We start from the raw sequence: 16,556 nt of genomic DNA, 5'->3' as shown, positions 1-16,556 counted from the left end.
AAAAATAGTACAAAACTGGGAAACATCATAGCTTTGATCCCAAAACCAAGATGTAAGTGGGGTTAGAAGAGTAAAACACTACAAGATGAAGCCCCCATTTTGCACTACTGAAGTCAAACCATTCTGCACAAGGAAAACCTACACAAGAGATAGCAATGGAGAATGAAGGTCTGGTGATTTTTTAAGGAATAGCAAATATACACATACAGACAGAACCGAAAGGGAGAAGAGACTACCTAGTGGCCCTACTTGTTTGTTTGTGAAGTCATGCGCATTTGTGATCCATGAAAAACGTATGCTTACCCCCCCCCCACAATAAATCTAAAATGAATGTGATTAACAGTTAAGTTTTTCCTTGTAAGATTAATGTTATGAATTTTGATAAAATACATTTGTGAAAACAGAACCTGAAGCTTGGCATTTTGAGTCTGTAGAGTTGTATTTTGTTCTTGTAAGGAAACCGTCTGTCTCTGAAGTGCCAAAATCTGAGCTTGCAAGTTATTGTTCTGTGTCTCAAGTTGCTTTAGTTGTGTTTTCAGGGCTTGCTTCTCTGCCTGCAATGTTGCATTCTTAAAAAAAAAATACAATACATACATGCACTGCCTAGATCAAGAAACATGCATTATATTCAGGACTGGACTGCATACAAAAATAGTCTGGTAAAAAGAAATCACACAATGAAAGAAAGCCTAAATATATTTAAGTAATCTAACTTGTTTTGATTGATAGCATTTGAATGGTACAAAAATGGGTGTGAAGAATCAGAAGAATGACTAAGAATCATGTGATTCATATGCACTGCCCCCATTCGTTTTTGATCATGTATGCCTAGACCCCAAGAAAGGTTTACAGAATGCTACGTTTGGACACACAAAAATGTCTCCTCCATGTACAAAGAGTGAAGCTTTCTGCACACAGATCTCAATATTACAAACTTAGTCAAAGCCGGAAATTTGCTATGCTCAAAGTGATAGTCAAACAAATCATATTTTATTTACTGCATTTATATCCCACTTTTCTCCCCAATGGGGACCCCAAGCAGCCTTCGTGGTTCTCCTTACCTCCATTTTATTCTTACAACAATTTGCAAAATAGAACTGGCTGAGAGTATGCTACTGGCCCAAGATCACCCAGCAAGCCTCTATGGCAGAGTGGGGATTTAAACCTCCAGGATTCTAGCCTGACACTCCAACCACTAGACCATGTTGGTTCTCATATTACATGCGTGTAATATTACATATGCATTATATAATTTTGTGCCTGGAAATAGCAGTTTATGAATTAGCTAGAACTGTCACAAGCACATACAAAAATCAATCAATGGCCAAGTATGGCTCAGAATTTAAAATCAGCTCCAGTTTTCCAGCAGGATATAATTTTGCTTAAAAATATTGTTATTTATCATTGCAGAACTTAATTCTAAAAAAACCGGGGGGGGGGGAGTAGCAGAAATTTGCTTAAGTGATTTTTATATAGACACCTGGACAAATTTAACTCATAAGACCAAAAATAATTATAATCACTACTCACATTTCTCTCTACTTCAATTAATCTGTCTTTAACCTTCAAAAGTTCTCTAGTGGTTTCCTGACTTTCTCTCTCCCATTTATTAATAGACTGACTTTCCTCTCCAGTTCTTGACGAATAGTTCTGTACCATTTTCTCTTCCTCTTGTCTTTGCTTAAGTGCTTCATAATTTTTTTTAACCTAAAAATCAATTCAATTTTAAACATGTAAAATATTATACTAAATACATTGGCTGACAAAACAAAATGAAATTTTTTCAGATATTTCCTTATTTTCAGATAAGATAGAAATGGGGATGCATGCAATACTACAGAACTATAGAAGTACTATGAATGGGAAACATTACAAAACACCATTATATTATTGCTACAATGAAGCCATACCAACATCTTAGGTAGACACACTGCAGCAATAGTATAATGGTGCTTTGTGATATGACACTGCCTTGGTCTTTGTACTGTCCAACTTTCAGCACTTCCGTAGGGATGTACACATTGGAGCTGGTATACTAATATGGGACAAAACTAAAAAGTATTTCACTTAAACCATTAGCACTATACCACAATTAAAAACCCAAACTAATTTAAAAAATGATCTCACTGTGGTCATGTTGAAATCTGGAAGTAGGTGTTAAATCCTTGCCTGACTCACATGCACATTCTTAAAACCATCTCAACCCAGATGGCTTTGCCCTGAGGGGAGTTATTTCCACTCTGAGCCCAAGTTCCATAGGGCTTCATCTCCTTCCTCCCAATCCCTAATGACCTTTAAATCATCCCATGCACATCCCATGTCCTCACTGGTACACCTTGGAGGGCCCACATTCAGCCAGTGCTGAGGCAGCTGCATTGGTTGCCAATTGCTGCCCGGATCCGGTTCAAAGTTTTGGTTCTAACCTTCAAGGCTTTACGCGAGTTGGGACCCACATACCTGAGGGACCACCTATCGCCCTATGCCCCCCACAGAGCCTTACATTCTGCGGGTGAAAATCTGTTGGTTGTTCCCGGCCCTAGGGAAGCACGCCTGGCCTCGACCAGGGACAGGGCTTTTTCGGTCCTGGCCCCTGCCTGGTGGAATGAGCTCCCGGGAGAGCTGCGGGCCCTTCCATCGTTCCGCAGGGCCTGCAAGACAGAGCTCTTCCGCCAGGTCTACGGTTGAGGCCAAGGCTAACACCTATGCCCCCCCCCCTGGATCTGGGATTGGGACTGGTATCCCCTCTTCACCTGCCAGTAGTGGGAGGGGAAGTTAATTAGCCGATCTTGCCAGGCTAGTTAGTTAACTAATAATGCCGAAACTGTAGTTGTTGTTTTAATGGATTATAATGGGGTTTTAAGATGTTGTAACCCGCCACGAGCCGCAAGGGAGTGGCGGGGAATAAATCGAATGATGATGATGATGATGATGATGATGATGATGATAATAATTTTATAGGAAGTGTACTACTCTGATTTACTGTAATCCCATCTAATTTGGAATTTATTGATATGAAGTAACAAAAACTGTATTTTATTATTGGTTTCCAAAGAAAAGTAAGCTATTTACTGAAACGGCTACTACTTGCAGATGTAGTTTGGCAACATAATGTCTATTATTCTGCTCCTCCCCATTCGTATTTAGAAAAACTATAGAAAAACTGCCACAAAAATCAATAAAAGTTAAATCGCTAATGTCAGCTGTTCAGAACTTTTTTTTTAGTGGCAGCCAACTAATGGCACCGGTATAGCTAAGCCCAAATAAAGCTGATTTTTTACAGCTTTAATTCCAGTATATATATTCCAGCTACAGTGAAGATCAGCTGAGGCAGCAGGAACGAAGAGCTCCATGCTACGTTGGCTAGGGCTGGCTCCGCCTGCAACAGTTAAACTGAGCTGTGAGAGGAGCCAGTCCAGGATCAGCCAGAGTGACAAGAGCTGAGAGTTTCTAGCCAGATCTGGGTGCTGCAGGGAGAGACTTTCCCACTGCAGGCTGATTCTGGGGCCAACTTCTCCAGGAACATGTTTTAAACTGTGCAGTGGGGAAAGCCATGCTAGCCATACTAATGGGCTGGCTTTTTTAAATCAGTTTTTTTTTCCTTGGGCCTATTTAACCTCAAAAAATTCAGAATTTCAAAAAAAAAAAATCCCAGATCTGAATACTGTACTGGTATTTAATTCTGGGATTTCTTTTTTTTTGGGGGGGGGGGGATGGGAGAGAGTATAAATTTTTTTCCAGATCCAATAGACCCAAACCAAAAAATACTCTGTTTTTGTTTTGTTTTTTGGGGTTTTTTTTTGCATGTCCATAATGGTGACTCTATAGAGGTTTCAAGGAAAGAAACACTGAGAGGTGGTTTGCCATAACCTGCCTGTGTATAGCAACCCTGGGTTTCCTTTAGGGTTGGGCGTTTCAACACCTGAAGCGGCCAGTCTCTCCCAGCGCAGCAAGCGCTACACTGCGGGGTGGGGGGGAGGGGAGGTGTGGGCATCAGCCTCCCCTCCCCCCCCCGTGACATGGCATTTGCTGCGCTAGGAGAGACCGGCCGCTTCTGGCTCTGAAGCACCCAACCCAAGTTTACTTGGTAGTCTCCTACCCAACTATTAACCAAAGCTGACCCTGCTTAGCTACCAAGATTTGACATGGGATTTCGAGGTCACTGTATTACTAAACACACACAGCAAATACTGCCACCAGAAAAAATATAAATAAATAAAAATAAAGGTGCCACTGGACTCTGATAATTATTTTCAACTCTGATAGTTATTTTTAAAGTTAAGTCTTCATAAATTAATGTGAAATGAGTCAATTATATATTCTTTTTGTTGAGAAATATCAGGAGTTACTTAGCAATACTTGCTTTCCAAGATCAGCAGTGCTTACAAATCTATTCAAAAATTTCGATGAGTTCCCAGAGGAGATCAGGGCCCTCCTAGAGCTAGCACAGTCCCACAGGGAAATAGTTTATGTTAAAGAAATAGTTTATGTTAAATAGTTATATGGTTAACAGCTTCAAAGTTTATAATGGAACTTCAAATGGGTAGCCACGTTGGTCCGAAGTAGCACAATAAAATCAGAGTCCAATAGCACCTTTAAGACCAACAAAGATTTATTCAATCTTTAATATTTATTTAATCTTTGTTGGTCTTAAAGGTGCTACTGGACTCTGATTTTATAATGGAACTTATAAACTTGTGACTCTTTGCTGTAAACCAGGGGTAGTCAAACTGCAGCCCTCCTGATGTCCATGGACTACAATTCCCATGAGCCCCTGCCAGCGTTTGCTGGCAGGGGCTGATGCGAATTGTAGTCCATAGACATCTGGAGGGCCGCAGTTTGACTACCCCTGCTGTAAACTGCCCTGAGCCGCAAGGGAAGACAGTATAAAAATGTAATGAATAATAATAATAATGAGAGATACGAAACATGCATTTCTGTATTTTGCAGACTTCACAGAGTCTTAGAAAATATTATTCAGTTAAAAATATTTAATTCAATTACATACATTTGAAAATTATATTTAGGATTTTATGTAAGAGCAACAGTGTTTTCCTTACTGTTTTAAGTTCCTGGCGCAGCTGTTGGTTTAAATTTGTTGATTCTTCTAGCCGAGCTTCCAAAGCAGCAATTTTTTCTTCTTTTATTTCAAGTGATTTTTTCAATGTGGATTCTAACCTTGACTCCAACAGTTTGTATTTACTATTTAATGAAACCATAAAAATAGTGTTATTTATTTTATTTATATAGCAGCAGAAATTCATCTTAAATAAATTGCTAGTAGAGATCATCCCCTTTCCATAGAAGTCTCTTGTGACCACCTCCAGCCAACATTGGAAGGCAGAAGAGAAAATGCCAGGAGACAGTGACAGCTTAACAGAGCATTCATACAAGAGTTAAATCACATGATTCATAATCACTGCAGCACACTGCCATGGGTTGTATTTTGTTTACTAGGCTTTTGCACCCTATTACTAGGCTATTGCACCCTTTTAGAGGGTCACAGGGAGGCTGTTGTGGAAGGGGAAAGACTACAAGCATTTTTGGTTAATAGTTCATAAGATCAAACCTTTAGTCTCAATTTAGTACATTTGAAATGTGTTACTTGACTATAAGGCAGCATGCAAGTTGCACAAGGCAGGGGAATACAATCCACATCACATTCCAATATCTCTGGTTCCAGGGTACGCGTGTGGTTAAAATTATGCATCTTATTAAATTAGCCTAGACTGAAATTTAAATGTGCTAATTCTTCTGGAATATTTTCCATTTGCGCTACTGCACCTGTTACCCAACCAACAATGTTAATATAAGCTCTCTTCACATTTACCTATAGCTAAGGAAAAATGTGCACAAATCCAGCAGGTTGCTGGGTGGAAAGGAGAGAAGAAAACAGGTGTACAAATCCAGGTATGTGGCTTTACAAAAATTAGTTCCCCATCCCAAAATGGAATTCTAACCTGGAGTGGTAAGAACAGCCTTTTTCAACCTTTTGACCATAGAGGAGCCCATGAAATAATTTTTCAGAAATTGAGGAGTCCCAGGAGTGATGTCAGCTTGGCCACACTCCACTGCCACCCCCCAGAAATAACATCACTACCCTGTACCCTTAGCACTCCTTTTGCCTTTACTACTACTATGATGGCTTTGCCTCATGTAAGCTGGAAAGAAGCTGAGAAGACAGCCCAGGCCTCCCCATACCACAGGACCCCTGGTTGGGAATCCCTGGCCTAGAATCTTTTTTGAGGACAAAAAATTAGTGTGGATTAACCAGCAAATGTACATTCATATGGCCAGAGTTTGTTTTTAAACTGAATTTCTCAAGGTGAGAATGGAGAGGGAAGATTCAGAAGGTGTACATGAACTTGGCAACAGATTGAGTTTGTAATTTCTCCTTGACAGTGGTTAAAAGTAACATCATAATGCAACAACTCCCTGCATGTTTCTTTACAAAGCTAACATTTTATCTTCTTAAGAGGTTTCCTACTCCATGATTAAAGAAAAGAAAAATCTCATCATTTATATCTAATTTATATAAAGGTAAAGGTAAAGGTATCCCCTGTGCAAGCACTGGGTCATGTCTGACCCTTGGGGTGACGCCCTCCAGCGTTTTCATGGCAGACTCAATACGGGGTGGTTTACCAGTGCCTTCCCCAGTCATTACCCTTTATATAAGGCATGCACAAATTCAGCAAATTACATATCAATTACATATCAATCTTATCCATGGTTTCTCTTAATATTTGTGAAACTGCACTAGGGGTGGAGCGAGTCCGGGGTGTGCGAGTTGGAATAGGGCCAATCAGGGTGTGGTGTAGTGGTTAGGAGTGCAGACTTCTAATCTGGCATGCTGGGTTCGATTCTGCGCTCCCCCACATGCAACCAGCTGGGTGACCTTGGGCTCGCCACGGCACTGAGAAAACTGTTCTGACCGACCAGAGATATCAGGGCTCTCTCAGCCTCACCCACCCCACAGGGTGTCTGTTGTGGGGAGAGGAATGGGAAGGCGACTGTAAGCCGCTTTGAGCCTCCTTCGGGTAGGGAAAAGAGGCATATAAGAACCAACTCTTCTTCTTCCCGCCCTCTATCACTGGCCACTTGCTGCCACGTCACCCTGTACACACACACCTGCCTGCCAGGGCCAGTGCCTTGACAACACTCTGTTGCTCCACCTCCAACTAGTTTTGAAGCTAGTTTTAACATATTTTAAAAATTTGTTGAACATTTACTGGGTGATATGACCTATTGCCATATATGGTCATGTTGACACACACTCCCTCTCATAATGGCCAATGATGGGCCTGGAGGGAATGGGAAGGAGAGGGATCCCAGGTGGGCATGTACACAGCTATGTTTCCCAACCATATTCTGCACCATTGCACTGCCCCTAGGGTTTCTCGAAGTCTGACGAATGTTTCAGGGGTTTCTCAATGGTAAAAAATTTGAGAAAGGTTGGTTTAATGTGATACATGAACTGAACTAAGGACTGCCGTAAGGGACAAAAATGGAAAACATCAATTGTGCTGGTTTGTGTGTATGTTAGGTATTTAATGAAGTCATACTCAGTTCTATAAAATATAAACAGCCAAGATGGCAACTATTTGGATTGCCAGTGAACATCTTTCATTTTGGCTGCATTCCAAAACAAGTGTAAAGATAAATAATGAGCTTGATTACAGTCCTCTGTTCGGAAAGACACGGAGAGCAGCCTCCTGAATTTGCATCTCCTGTCTGTTAAAAATAGCAGCAAAGAAGACAACAAGGAATAAATTATCATGCAGGTGCATTCTTATTTAATGTATTTATGATTCCAGCTTATGTTTCAAAACTGCTACTTCCCTTGATGTAACAAAGTTGATTTAATATATTTTGCCTCACCTACCATCCAATTTTGGTTTCCAAGACTATTAGTACTATTAGTATACAACCCGTCATTTAAAGCACTATTTAAGGCACTATTCCCTTCCATTTGCATTATTTATTTATTTAAAAGTCAGATACTACCGCTGAGTAATTATGTATCCTAATATTGTTCACAAAAGCAAGCACAACATCACAGCTTCCTATATGAAAAAGGAAAAGAAAGCCTCCTCAAATCTCTTGGAGATCATTAACTTCAGACTAGCAGCTGGGAGACCCAGGTTTAAATCCCCAATCTGTCATGGAAGCTGACTGGGTGGTTCAGGGGCCAGCTGCACACTCCTAGCCTACCTCACAGTTATTGTGAGGAGAGGAGAACAATGTCTCGACTAGGGAGAAAGGCGGGACATAACAATAAGTAAATGAAGAGAAACAACAGATCTGCATTGAATGCCACAGTGATTTGAGAGCATTAGATCATTTTCACACAGGTCATTTTGATGATCCTGTTTATTGCCACTGAACATCTGACTTCAGGAAAATCTGCATTTGTTTAAATAATTAAGGAAACGTGAATTGAGACTGGATTATTTTGTGGAAATGTTGTACTTTGAACTTCTCTGTGACTCAGACATATAGCGCTTTAGGGATGCAGGACAGGGGAACATGGAAGAAGGATATCATCCAAACTGGATACAGACCTATTAATACAGCAAATCAAGGAATGGGGACAGAAAGTTACCACAGTACCATCTACTTTAATGTCATTGCTGATTCTCAGAATCAAGACATTTCAATTAGACTAGTCCCTCTTTTTTCTTCCAGCCATCCTGATTCATTGTTGTTAGGTGCGAAGTCGTGTCTAACCCATCACGACCCCATGGACAATGAAAATTAATTTACACAAATAAACATTGCTTAGACAATTCTATTTCTATGAAATGTAATTACATTTTTGAAAGTAACTTAAATGCAAAACCTTTCTTCCTTATACTTTTCTACCCATGGGATACTGTCGTCTTAATAGAAGTTTCCATACTCATTCAGTTTCAGCTCAGTTTTTCTAGTTTTATCTCCCCCAAATACAGCTACCCAGTGCCTCTACTTGCCCAGCCTCACTGCCACTGAATACCATTTCCCAATGCCCTAATCTACAACAGCACCGACTCCTTCATTCCTTGATACTCCCCAAACAACTAGCATTCTTACATCCTTAAGCAATAAATAAACTGGATATGAACTTGATATTGTGGACCTGTTAAATGAAACAAGACATCTCAAGGGGATAATTCTCTCTGAGAAGGTCATATTGACTCAATGATATACTAAAACTAAGTCTGGATACATAAAATCCAAGCTGCTTGCCTCAAGACAGAGAAGTCGGAAGTCTCCACCATCATTATGCCAATCAGTGCTTAATAACACACTTCAGAGCCAGCCACTCTTCTCAATTAAGCAGCATGCTGACAGGGAGGTTGCTGAGATGACAGAACACTCAGTTTTTCTTAACATGTATTTTGATTCCAGGATGAACACAAAGAAAGACTACACCAAATAAACAGATGTTTGTATGCCACAAGCCTTACATTGGCAGGTGCAGTAACCTGATGAGAACCAAGAATGCTTTCAGAAGGGCTGAGTATACTGCTTTGTGTAGTATGTGAAATTAAAATAGTCTTTTTCTACTAGTAGGATTGTATCAGGAATCTATTACAGTAAACCACACTAACGAGTACAATTATTTATAACGTATTATGTGACGTGTAACCGAAGATGTAAATCAGCAAATATGATATAAATTTAAAGGTCAATTATAGAACCTTACTATGCTGATAGTAGCATGCTATGGTGAGTTAAAATGATCACTTCTGTCTTTTAATCAATTTCTACCAGAGTTTAGCTTAGACTACAATAAAGACTACTAGCTGTAACCTATTTCTACTATGTAAGTCATAGTGGCATGGACAGATAAGGGAGAGGCTAAAAATGGAAACAAAGGAAACCAGATCTTTACAAACCGATAAGAGACCAAGAAAAAACTGGCAGAGCTTGCCAATTTCAAGCAAACTGAACCAAGGGGTACAAGTTCAATGAGCCCCTGAACAAGGTGTCCCACCCATTCTACTTGTCTCTATTTTCCCATATGGAAAAAAAATCAAAGAAGCCAAAAGCCACACATACAAGAACAACCACTGTCCACTCCCCCTCCCCCAAATCCAACAAAACCAACATCAAACCAGAGCATCTCAGCAGAAGCCAGCTCTACAACACTGGCATTCCTGTTCTCCCCACCCCAACCCTGTAAAAAAGAAAGCAGAAACAGCACTAGAGCATGCATGAGCTTCATTTTAGGTGCTTTTGGGTGATGTGTTTGTGTTCATGCTTGTCTGAAATTGAGATAATTGTTTACTTCCTAGCATCTCTTGCCCCAATATATCTGTGAGATTCTTCTTTATTGAGTGGCAAGGACAATATTTTTGTACTGTATTTTCTACACATAAATGGTCCTCTAACATCTGATCGTATCACCAGGGAAAGCTGCCTTGCTTCTTCTATGCCTGAAAAACTTGTAAAATTGAAGAAAAAAGGCCTTAAAATGCCAGCCCTGAAATTTTTTAGATATTTCCAATATTTTTGAAAATTTTCAGGAAACGATACCAAGTATTCTCAACTACTACCTGGATCCCCCAAAATACCAAGGAAGTATTTTGGGATACATATCCAAATGTGTAGTCTAAACAAGAAGTGCTTAGCTAAAACAATCATACATAGGTAAGGAGAACATAGACTGGACTATGCTGCATATCTGTTTGTGTTTATGAATCACAGAAATGCATAAAGGTAAAGATATCCCCTGTGCAAGCACCGAGTCATCTGACCCTTGGGGTGACACCCTCTAGCATTTTCTTGGCAGACTCAATACGGGGTGGTTTGCTAGTGCCTTCCCCAGTCATTACCATTTTACCCCCCCCCCCCAGCAAGCCGGGTACTCATTTTACAGACCTCGGAAGGATGGAAGGCTGAGTCAACCTTGAGCTGGCTGCTGGGATCGAACTCCCAGCCTCATGGTCAGAGCTTCAGACAGCATGTTGGCTACCTTACCACCCTGCACCACAAAAGGCTCTTACAGAAATACATACAATATGTGTAATCTGGCATCTATGTAAAATGTTTTCCTTCAGGGGTATCTTCATTTTTCTTAGCTGAAAATTCCTTTATGATTTTAACACCAAGATGTGCCCCTGAAAGTTCACTATTGTTGTTGTTGTTAGGTGCGAAGTCGTGTCCGACCCATCGCGACCCCATGGACAATGATCCTCCAGGCCTTCCTGTCCTCTACCATTCCCCGGAGTCCATTTAAGTTTGCACCGACTGCTTCAGTGACTCCATCCAGCCACCTCATTCTCTGTCGTCTCCTTCTTCTTTTGCCCTCGATCGCTCCCAGCATTAGGCTCTTCTCCAGGGAGTCCTTCCTTCTCATGAGGTGGCCAAAGTATTTGAGTTTCATATTCAGGATCTGGCCTTCTTAGGAGCAATCAGGGCTGATCTCCTCTAGGACTGACCGGTTTGTTCGCCTTGCAGTCCAAGAGACTCGCAAGAGTCTTCTCCAGCACCAGAGTTCAAAAGCCTCAATTCTTTGACGTTCGGCCTTCCTTATGGTCCACCTTTCGCTACCATACATTGCAACTGGGAAGACCATAGCCTTGACTAAACACACTTTTGTTGGCAGGGTGATGTCTCTGCTTTTTAGGATGCCGTCTAGATTTGCCATAGCTTTCCTCCCCAGGAACAAGTGTCTTTTAATTTCTTTGCTGCAGTCCCCATCTGCAGTTATCTTGGAGCCCAGGAAAATAAAATCTGTCACTATCTCCATTTCTTTCCCATCTATTTGCCAGGAATTCAGAGGGCCGGATGCCATGATCTTTGTTTTCTTGATGTTGAGTTTCAAGCCAACTTTTGCACTCTCCTCCTTCACCCGCATCAACAGGCTCTTTAATTCCTCTTCACTTTCTGCCATTAGAGTGGTATCATCTGCATATCTGAGGTTGTTGATATTTCTCCCTGCAATCTTGATCCCAATTTGTGACTCCTCTAATCCCGCCTTTCTCATGATGTGCTCCGCATACAAGTTAAATAGGCAAGGCGACAGTATACAGCCTTGCCGAACTCCTTTCTTTGAATCATAGAATCATAGAGTTGGAAGGGGCCATACAGGCCATCTAGTCCAACCCCCTGCTCAACGCAGGATTAGCCCTAAGCATCCTAAAGCATCCAAGAAAAGTGCGTATCCAACCTTTGCTTGAAGACTTCCAGTGAGGGGGAGCTCACCACCTCCTTAGGCAGCCTATTCCACTGCTGAACTACTCTGACTGTGAAAAACTTTTTCCTGATATCTAGCCTATATCGTTGTACTTGAAGTTTAAACCCATTACTGCGTGTCCTCTCCTGTGCAGCCAGCAGAAACAGCATCCTGCCCTCCTCCAAGTGACAACCTTTCAAATACTTAAAGAGGGCTATCATGTCCCCTCTCAACCTCCTTTTCTCCAGGCTGAACATTCCCAAGTCCCTCAACCTATCTTCATAGGGCTTGGTCCCTTGGCCCCAGATCATCTTCGTCGCTCTCCTCTGTACCCTTTCAATTTTATCTACGCCCTTCTTGAAGTGAGGCCTCCAGAACTGCACACAGTACTCCAGGTGTGGTCTGACCAGTGCCGTATACAATGGGACTATGACATCTTGTGATTTTGATGTGATGCCTCTGTTGATACAGCCCAAAATGGCATTTGCCTTTTTTACCGCTGCATCACACTGCCTGCTCATGTTTAGTTTACAATCCACAAGTACCCCAAGGTCTCGTTCACACACAGTGCTACCTAGAAGCGTATCCCCCATCCAGTAGGCATGCTTTTCATTTTTCTGACCCAGATGCAGAACTTTACACTTATCTTTATTAAATTGCATCTTGTTCTCATTTGCCCGTTTTTCCATTGTGTTCAGATCTCGTTGAACTCAGTCTCTATCTTCCGGAGTATTTGCCAGTCCTCCCAATTTGGTGTCATCTGCAAACTTGATGAGTAGTCCCTCCACCCCCTCATCTAGATCATTAATAAATATGTTAAAAAGTACCGGGCCGAGCACTGAGCCCTGAGGTACCCCGCTACTCACCTCTCTCCAGTCTGATGAAACACCATTGACAACAACTCTTTGAGTGCGGTTCTCTAACCAATTCCCTATTCACCTAACTATCTGAAAATCCAGATTGCAGTCCTTCAACTTATCCATCAGAACATCATGGGGAACCTTATCAAAAGCTTTACTAAAATCCAAGTAAATGACATCAACCGAATTTCCCCGATCCAGCAAACCTGTTACTTGGTCAAAAAAGGAAACTAGGTTGGTCTGGCAGGACCTGTTGGAGACAAATCCATGCTGACTTCCTTGGATCACCAAATTGTCCTCCAGATGTTTGCAGATCGCTCCCTTTAATATCTGCTCCATTATCTTCCCCACAACAGAGGTCAGACTCACTGGTCTGTAGTTTCCTGGGTCATCCTTCCTCCCTTTTTTGAAGATCGGAATAATGTTTGCTCTTTTCCAGTCCTCCGGGACATCTCCAGTCCTTAAAGAGGTTCCGAAGATGATGGACAAGGGCTGTGCAAGTTCTCTGGAAAGTTCTTTGAGTACTCTCGGGTGCATTTCATCTGGACCAGGGGATTTGCATCCAGTGCAGCTAAATGCCTCTCGACAACCTCTCTATCCATGTTAACCTGCCACCCAGACACTATCCTTTGGCTACAGCCATCTCTAGATGTGCCTAAACACTTTGACCTGTGGGAAAAAACTGATGTAAAATAGGCACTAAGCCTTTCTGCTTTCTCTGCATCTTTCGTTAGCGTTTGTCCATCTGCACCCAACAGTGGGCCTATTGCCTCCTTGACTTTACGTTTGCTCCTCACATAACTGAAAAATCTTTTCTTGTTACAATGGGCTTCCCTGGCCAATCTTAGCTCACTCTCAGCTTTGGCCTTTCTGATGATTGATCTACAGTGCCTAGTAACCTGTAGGTACTCTTCTTTAGAGCTCTGTCCTTCCCTCCATTTCCTGAACATTTTCCTTTTCTTTCTTAATTCCTCTTGAAGTTCTCTGTTCATCCAAATAGGCTTCTTAGAGCTCCTGCAGTGTTTTCGTCTTTCTGGAATAGTCATTGATTGAGCATGCAATAGCTCTTGTTTGAGTAGCGCCCACCCTTCACATGCTCCCTTCCCTTCCAGCATTCTCGTCCATGGTATGACACTCATCATGTCTCTGAGTTTATTAAAGTTTGCCCTACGAAAATCCAACATCCGCGTCTGGCTACAAGCTTCCTTGGCTCCCCATCTCAAAAGGAATTCTATGAGGATATGGTCACTTCCCCCTAGGGTCCCCACCTCCTTCACCTCATCCACCAACTCTTGCCTGTTGGTCAGTATTAAGTCCAGTATGGCTGAACCTCTTGTGGGTTCATCTACCATTTGATAAATGAAATTGTCAGCCAGGCAGGTCAGAAACTTGCATGACTTAGGACGCTTCGCAGAGTTAGTTTCCCAGCACACATCTGGGAAATTGAAGTCACCCATGATGACAAGGTCCTGCCGTTTGGATATTTTCTCAAGCTGCTCACAAAGTGCAGCATCCACATCCTCTCGTTGGTCAGGCGGTCGGTAGCAGACACCAACCACCACACTGTTTGTTTTCCCCTCGCTTATTTTCACTCAGGTGCTTTCCACTGCAGATATGCTCTCCTTCACTAGAATTTCCTGACAGGTAAGCCCTTTCCTCACATACAGTGCCACTCCTCCACCTCTTCGATCTATTCTGTTTTTTCTGAACAGTTCATATCCATCCACCATTACATTCCTGTCATGAGAATCATTCCACCAAGTTTCTGTGATGCCTACTAGATCATACCTTTTGTATCACCCTTAATAACATAATAGTATTTGTTATCATTTGATTTGTATATGCAGTCCTTCCTTTACTCCTGTATTGTTCTCTGCCATTTGAAGAACAAAGAGCCTCTGGGGAAGGGCAAGGTTTAAATGAAAAAATTAAAATAAATAAAAAGCAGAAAGAGCGGTAATGATGCAGTGAGATATACACTGTTTGAGCAGCAAGCTATGTGCCTACTTTCAAGCAAAGGTATTCAGAATAACGTGTTACTGGCTGCTTGCTATTGGGATAACTAATTGGGTAGATTTATTTGCCAAAAGGTGTGGCAGTGAGCTCTTAAGAAGAGTTGGTTTTTTATATCCCACTTTTCACTACCCGAAGGAGTACCAAAGTAACTTACAAATACCTTTCCCTTCCTCTCCCCGCAACAGACACCTTGTGAGGTAGGTGGGCTGAGAAAGCTCTAAGAGAACTGCTCTAAAAGAACATCTCCAAGAGATCTGTGATGAGCCCAAGGAGAAACCCATGCAGTTGGCTGAATGCAGAGGAAGAGGGAATCAAATCCGGTTCTCAAGATTAGAGTCTACCGCTCTCAACCCTAACCCTAACCACACTGAAGACAGTGTACGTCATGATACTGGAGACAATGTCCCTCCCTCATGATTTCTCTACAAATACTGTAAGAGGAAGTTCACATTTTTAATGATGTACTAACTCTTAGACAAAGCCAGAAGTAGAACCGGGAAGTATATTTTGCATAAATTTCTCATTCAGCAACAAATCTTATGAAAAACAGCTGCTTCAGAAAAGTCATAATTTCACAACCTAGCATTCTCACCTGTCATCACTACTCTGCTCATCATGCAAGAGGCGTTCTTTATTCAAACCAATCTTTTCAAGTTCATGTGTAAGCTTCTCTAAATCATTATTCATCTGCTGCGTCTTCAGCTTTTCATTCACCAAATCCTTTCCCCAAAAGTAAAGAAATATATTATTTTAACAGGAAGTGAACATTTGCAATTAAAAGGCAACATCAGTTTGTAGGGACTATGGATGGAGGCTGCCAATAGTTTTAAAGAAAGGTAGAAAGAAATTTGAGAGAGGCTTTGTTTCTTATGGTACAAATCCTGTCTGATACTGAAGGTTCTGGAACACATAAACCTGCAAAAACAGTTTACAGAATCAAAAATAAGCATGCATATATGCAATACAAGCAGTAATTGTTCTTTCAAATTGTCCCTTTAAAACTGAGAAGACGGAAAGCCCTGCAGAACTCAGCTGTTTTTTGGGCCTTCTGCAAACTCCATTGAAAGTGACTGAGGGCCACAAACTGAACAAACTACTTTAGTTCATGGCTTTCCATAAACCGCGATTTATTCCCATCTCTACCCACAGGCAGCTTCCAGTGTTAGAAGGGAAGTGAGAGAGTAGAGGGAATTAATTTTATGTTCCTTGCACTGTAATGTAAGCCCATTGAATTCACAAGCCTTTAGAATTCAGAAACAGTATTACCAATAGTCACCTATTAGATATATTACTAATTTGAGTATAAAGGTAAAGGTATCCCCTGTGCAAGCACTGGGTCATGTCTGACCCTTGGGGTGGCGCTCTCTAGCGTTTTCATGGCAGACTCAATACGGGGTGGTTTGCCAGTGCCTTCCCCAGTCATTATCATTTACCCCCCAGCAAGCTGGGTACTCATTTTACCGACCTTGGAAGGATGGAAGGCTGAGTCAACCTTGAGCTGGCTGCTGGGATCGAACTCCCAG

The 16,556-nt window shown here is 41.6% G+C and overlaps 1 protein-coding gene across 10 annotated transcripts in view; it reads right to left on the bottom strand.

Moving 5' to 3' along the window:
- The window catches only part of CCDC88A (coiled-coil and HOOK domain protein 88A), a 128,603-nt gene that overhangs the window by 41,969 nt on the left and 70,078 nt on the right, over nt 1-16,556 (bottom strand). For all 10 annotated transcript variants that reach the window (XM_077333752.1, XM_077333779.1, XM_077333761.1 and 7 more), the window contains exons 17-20: nt 15,626-15,753; nt 5,058-5,199; nt 1,531-1,707; nt 408-569 (exon numbers count right to left, since the gene is read on the bottom strand). In XM_077333752.1, coding sequence (XP_077189867.1) covers nt 408-569; nt 1,531-1,707; nt 5,058-5,199; nt 15,626-15,753 — 609 coding nt within the window. The remainder of the gene's footprint in view (nt 1-407; nt 570-1,530; nt 1,708-5,057; nt 5,200-15,625; nt 15,754-16,556) is intronic.

Source organism: Paroedura picta, chromosome 1 (genome assembly GCF_049243985.1).
Source record: "Paroedura picta isolate Pp20150507F chromosome 1, Ppicta_v3.0, whole genome shotgun sequence".
Taxonomy (NCBI): Eukaryota; Metazoa; Chordata; class Lepidosauria; order Squamata; family Gekkonidae; genus Paroedura; species Paroedura picta.
This window is presented reverse-complemented; position numbering and strand designations above follow the sequence as displayed.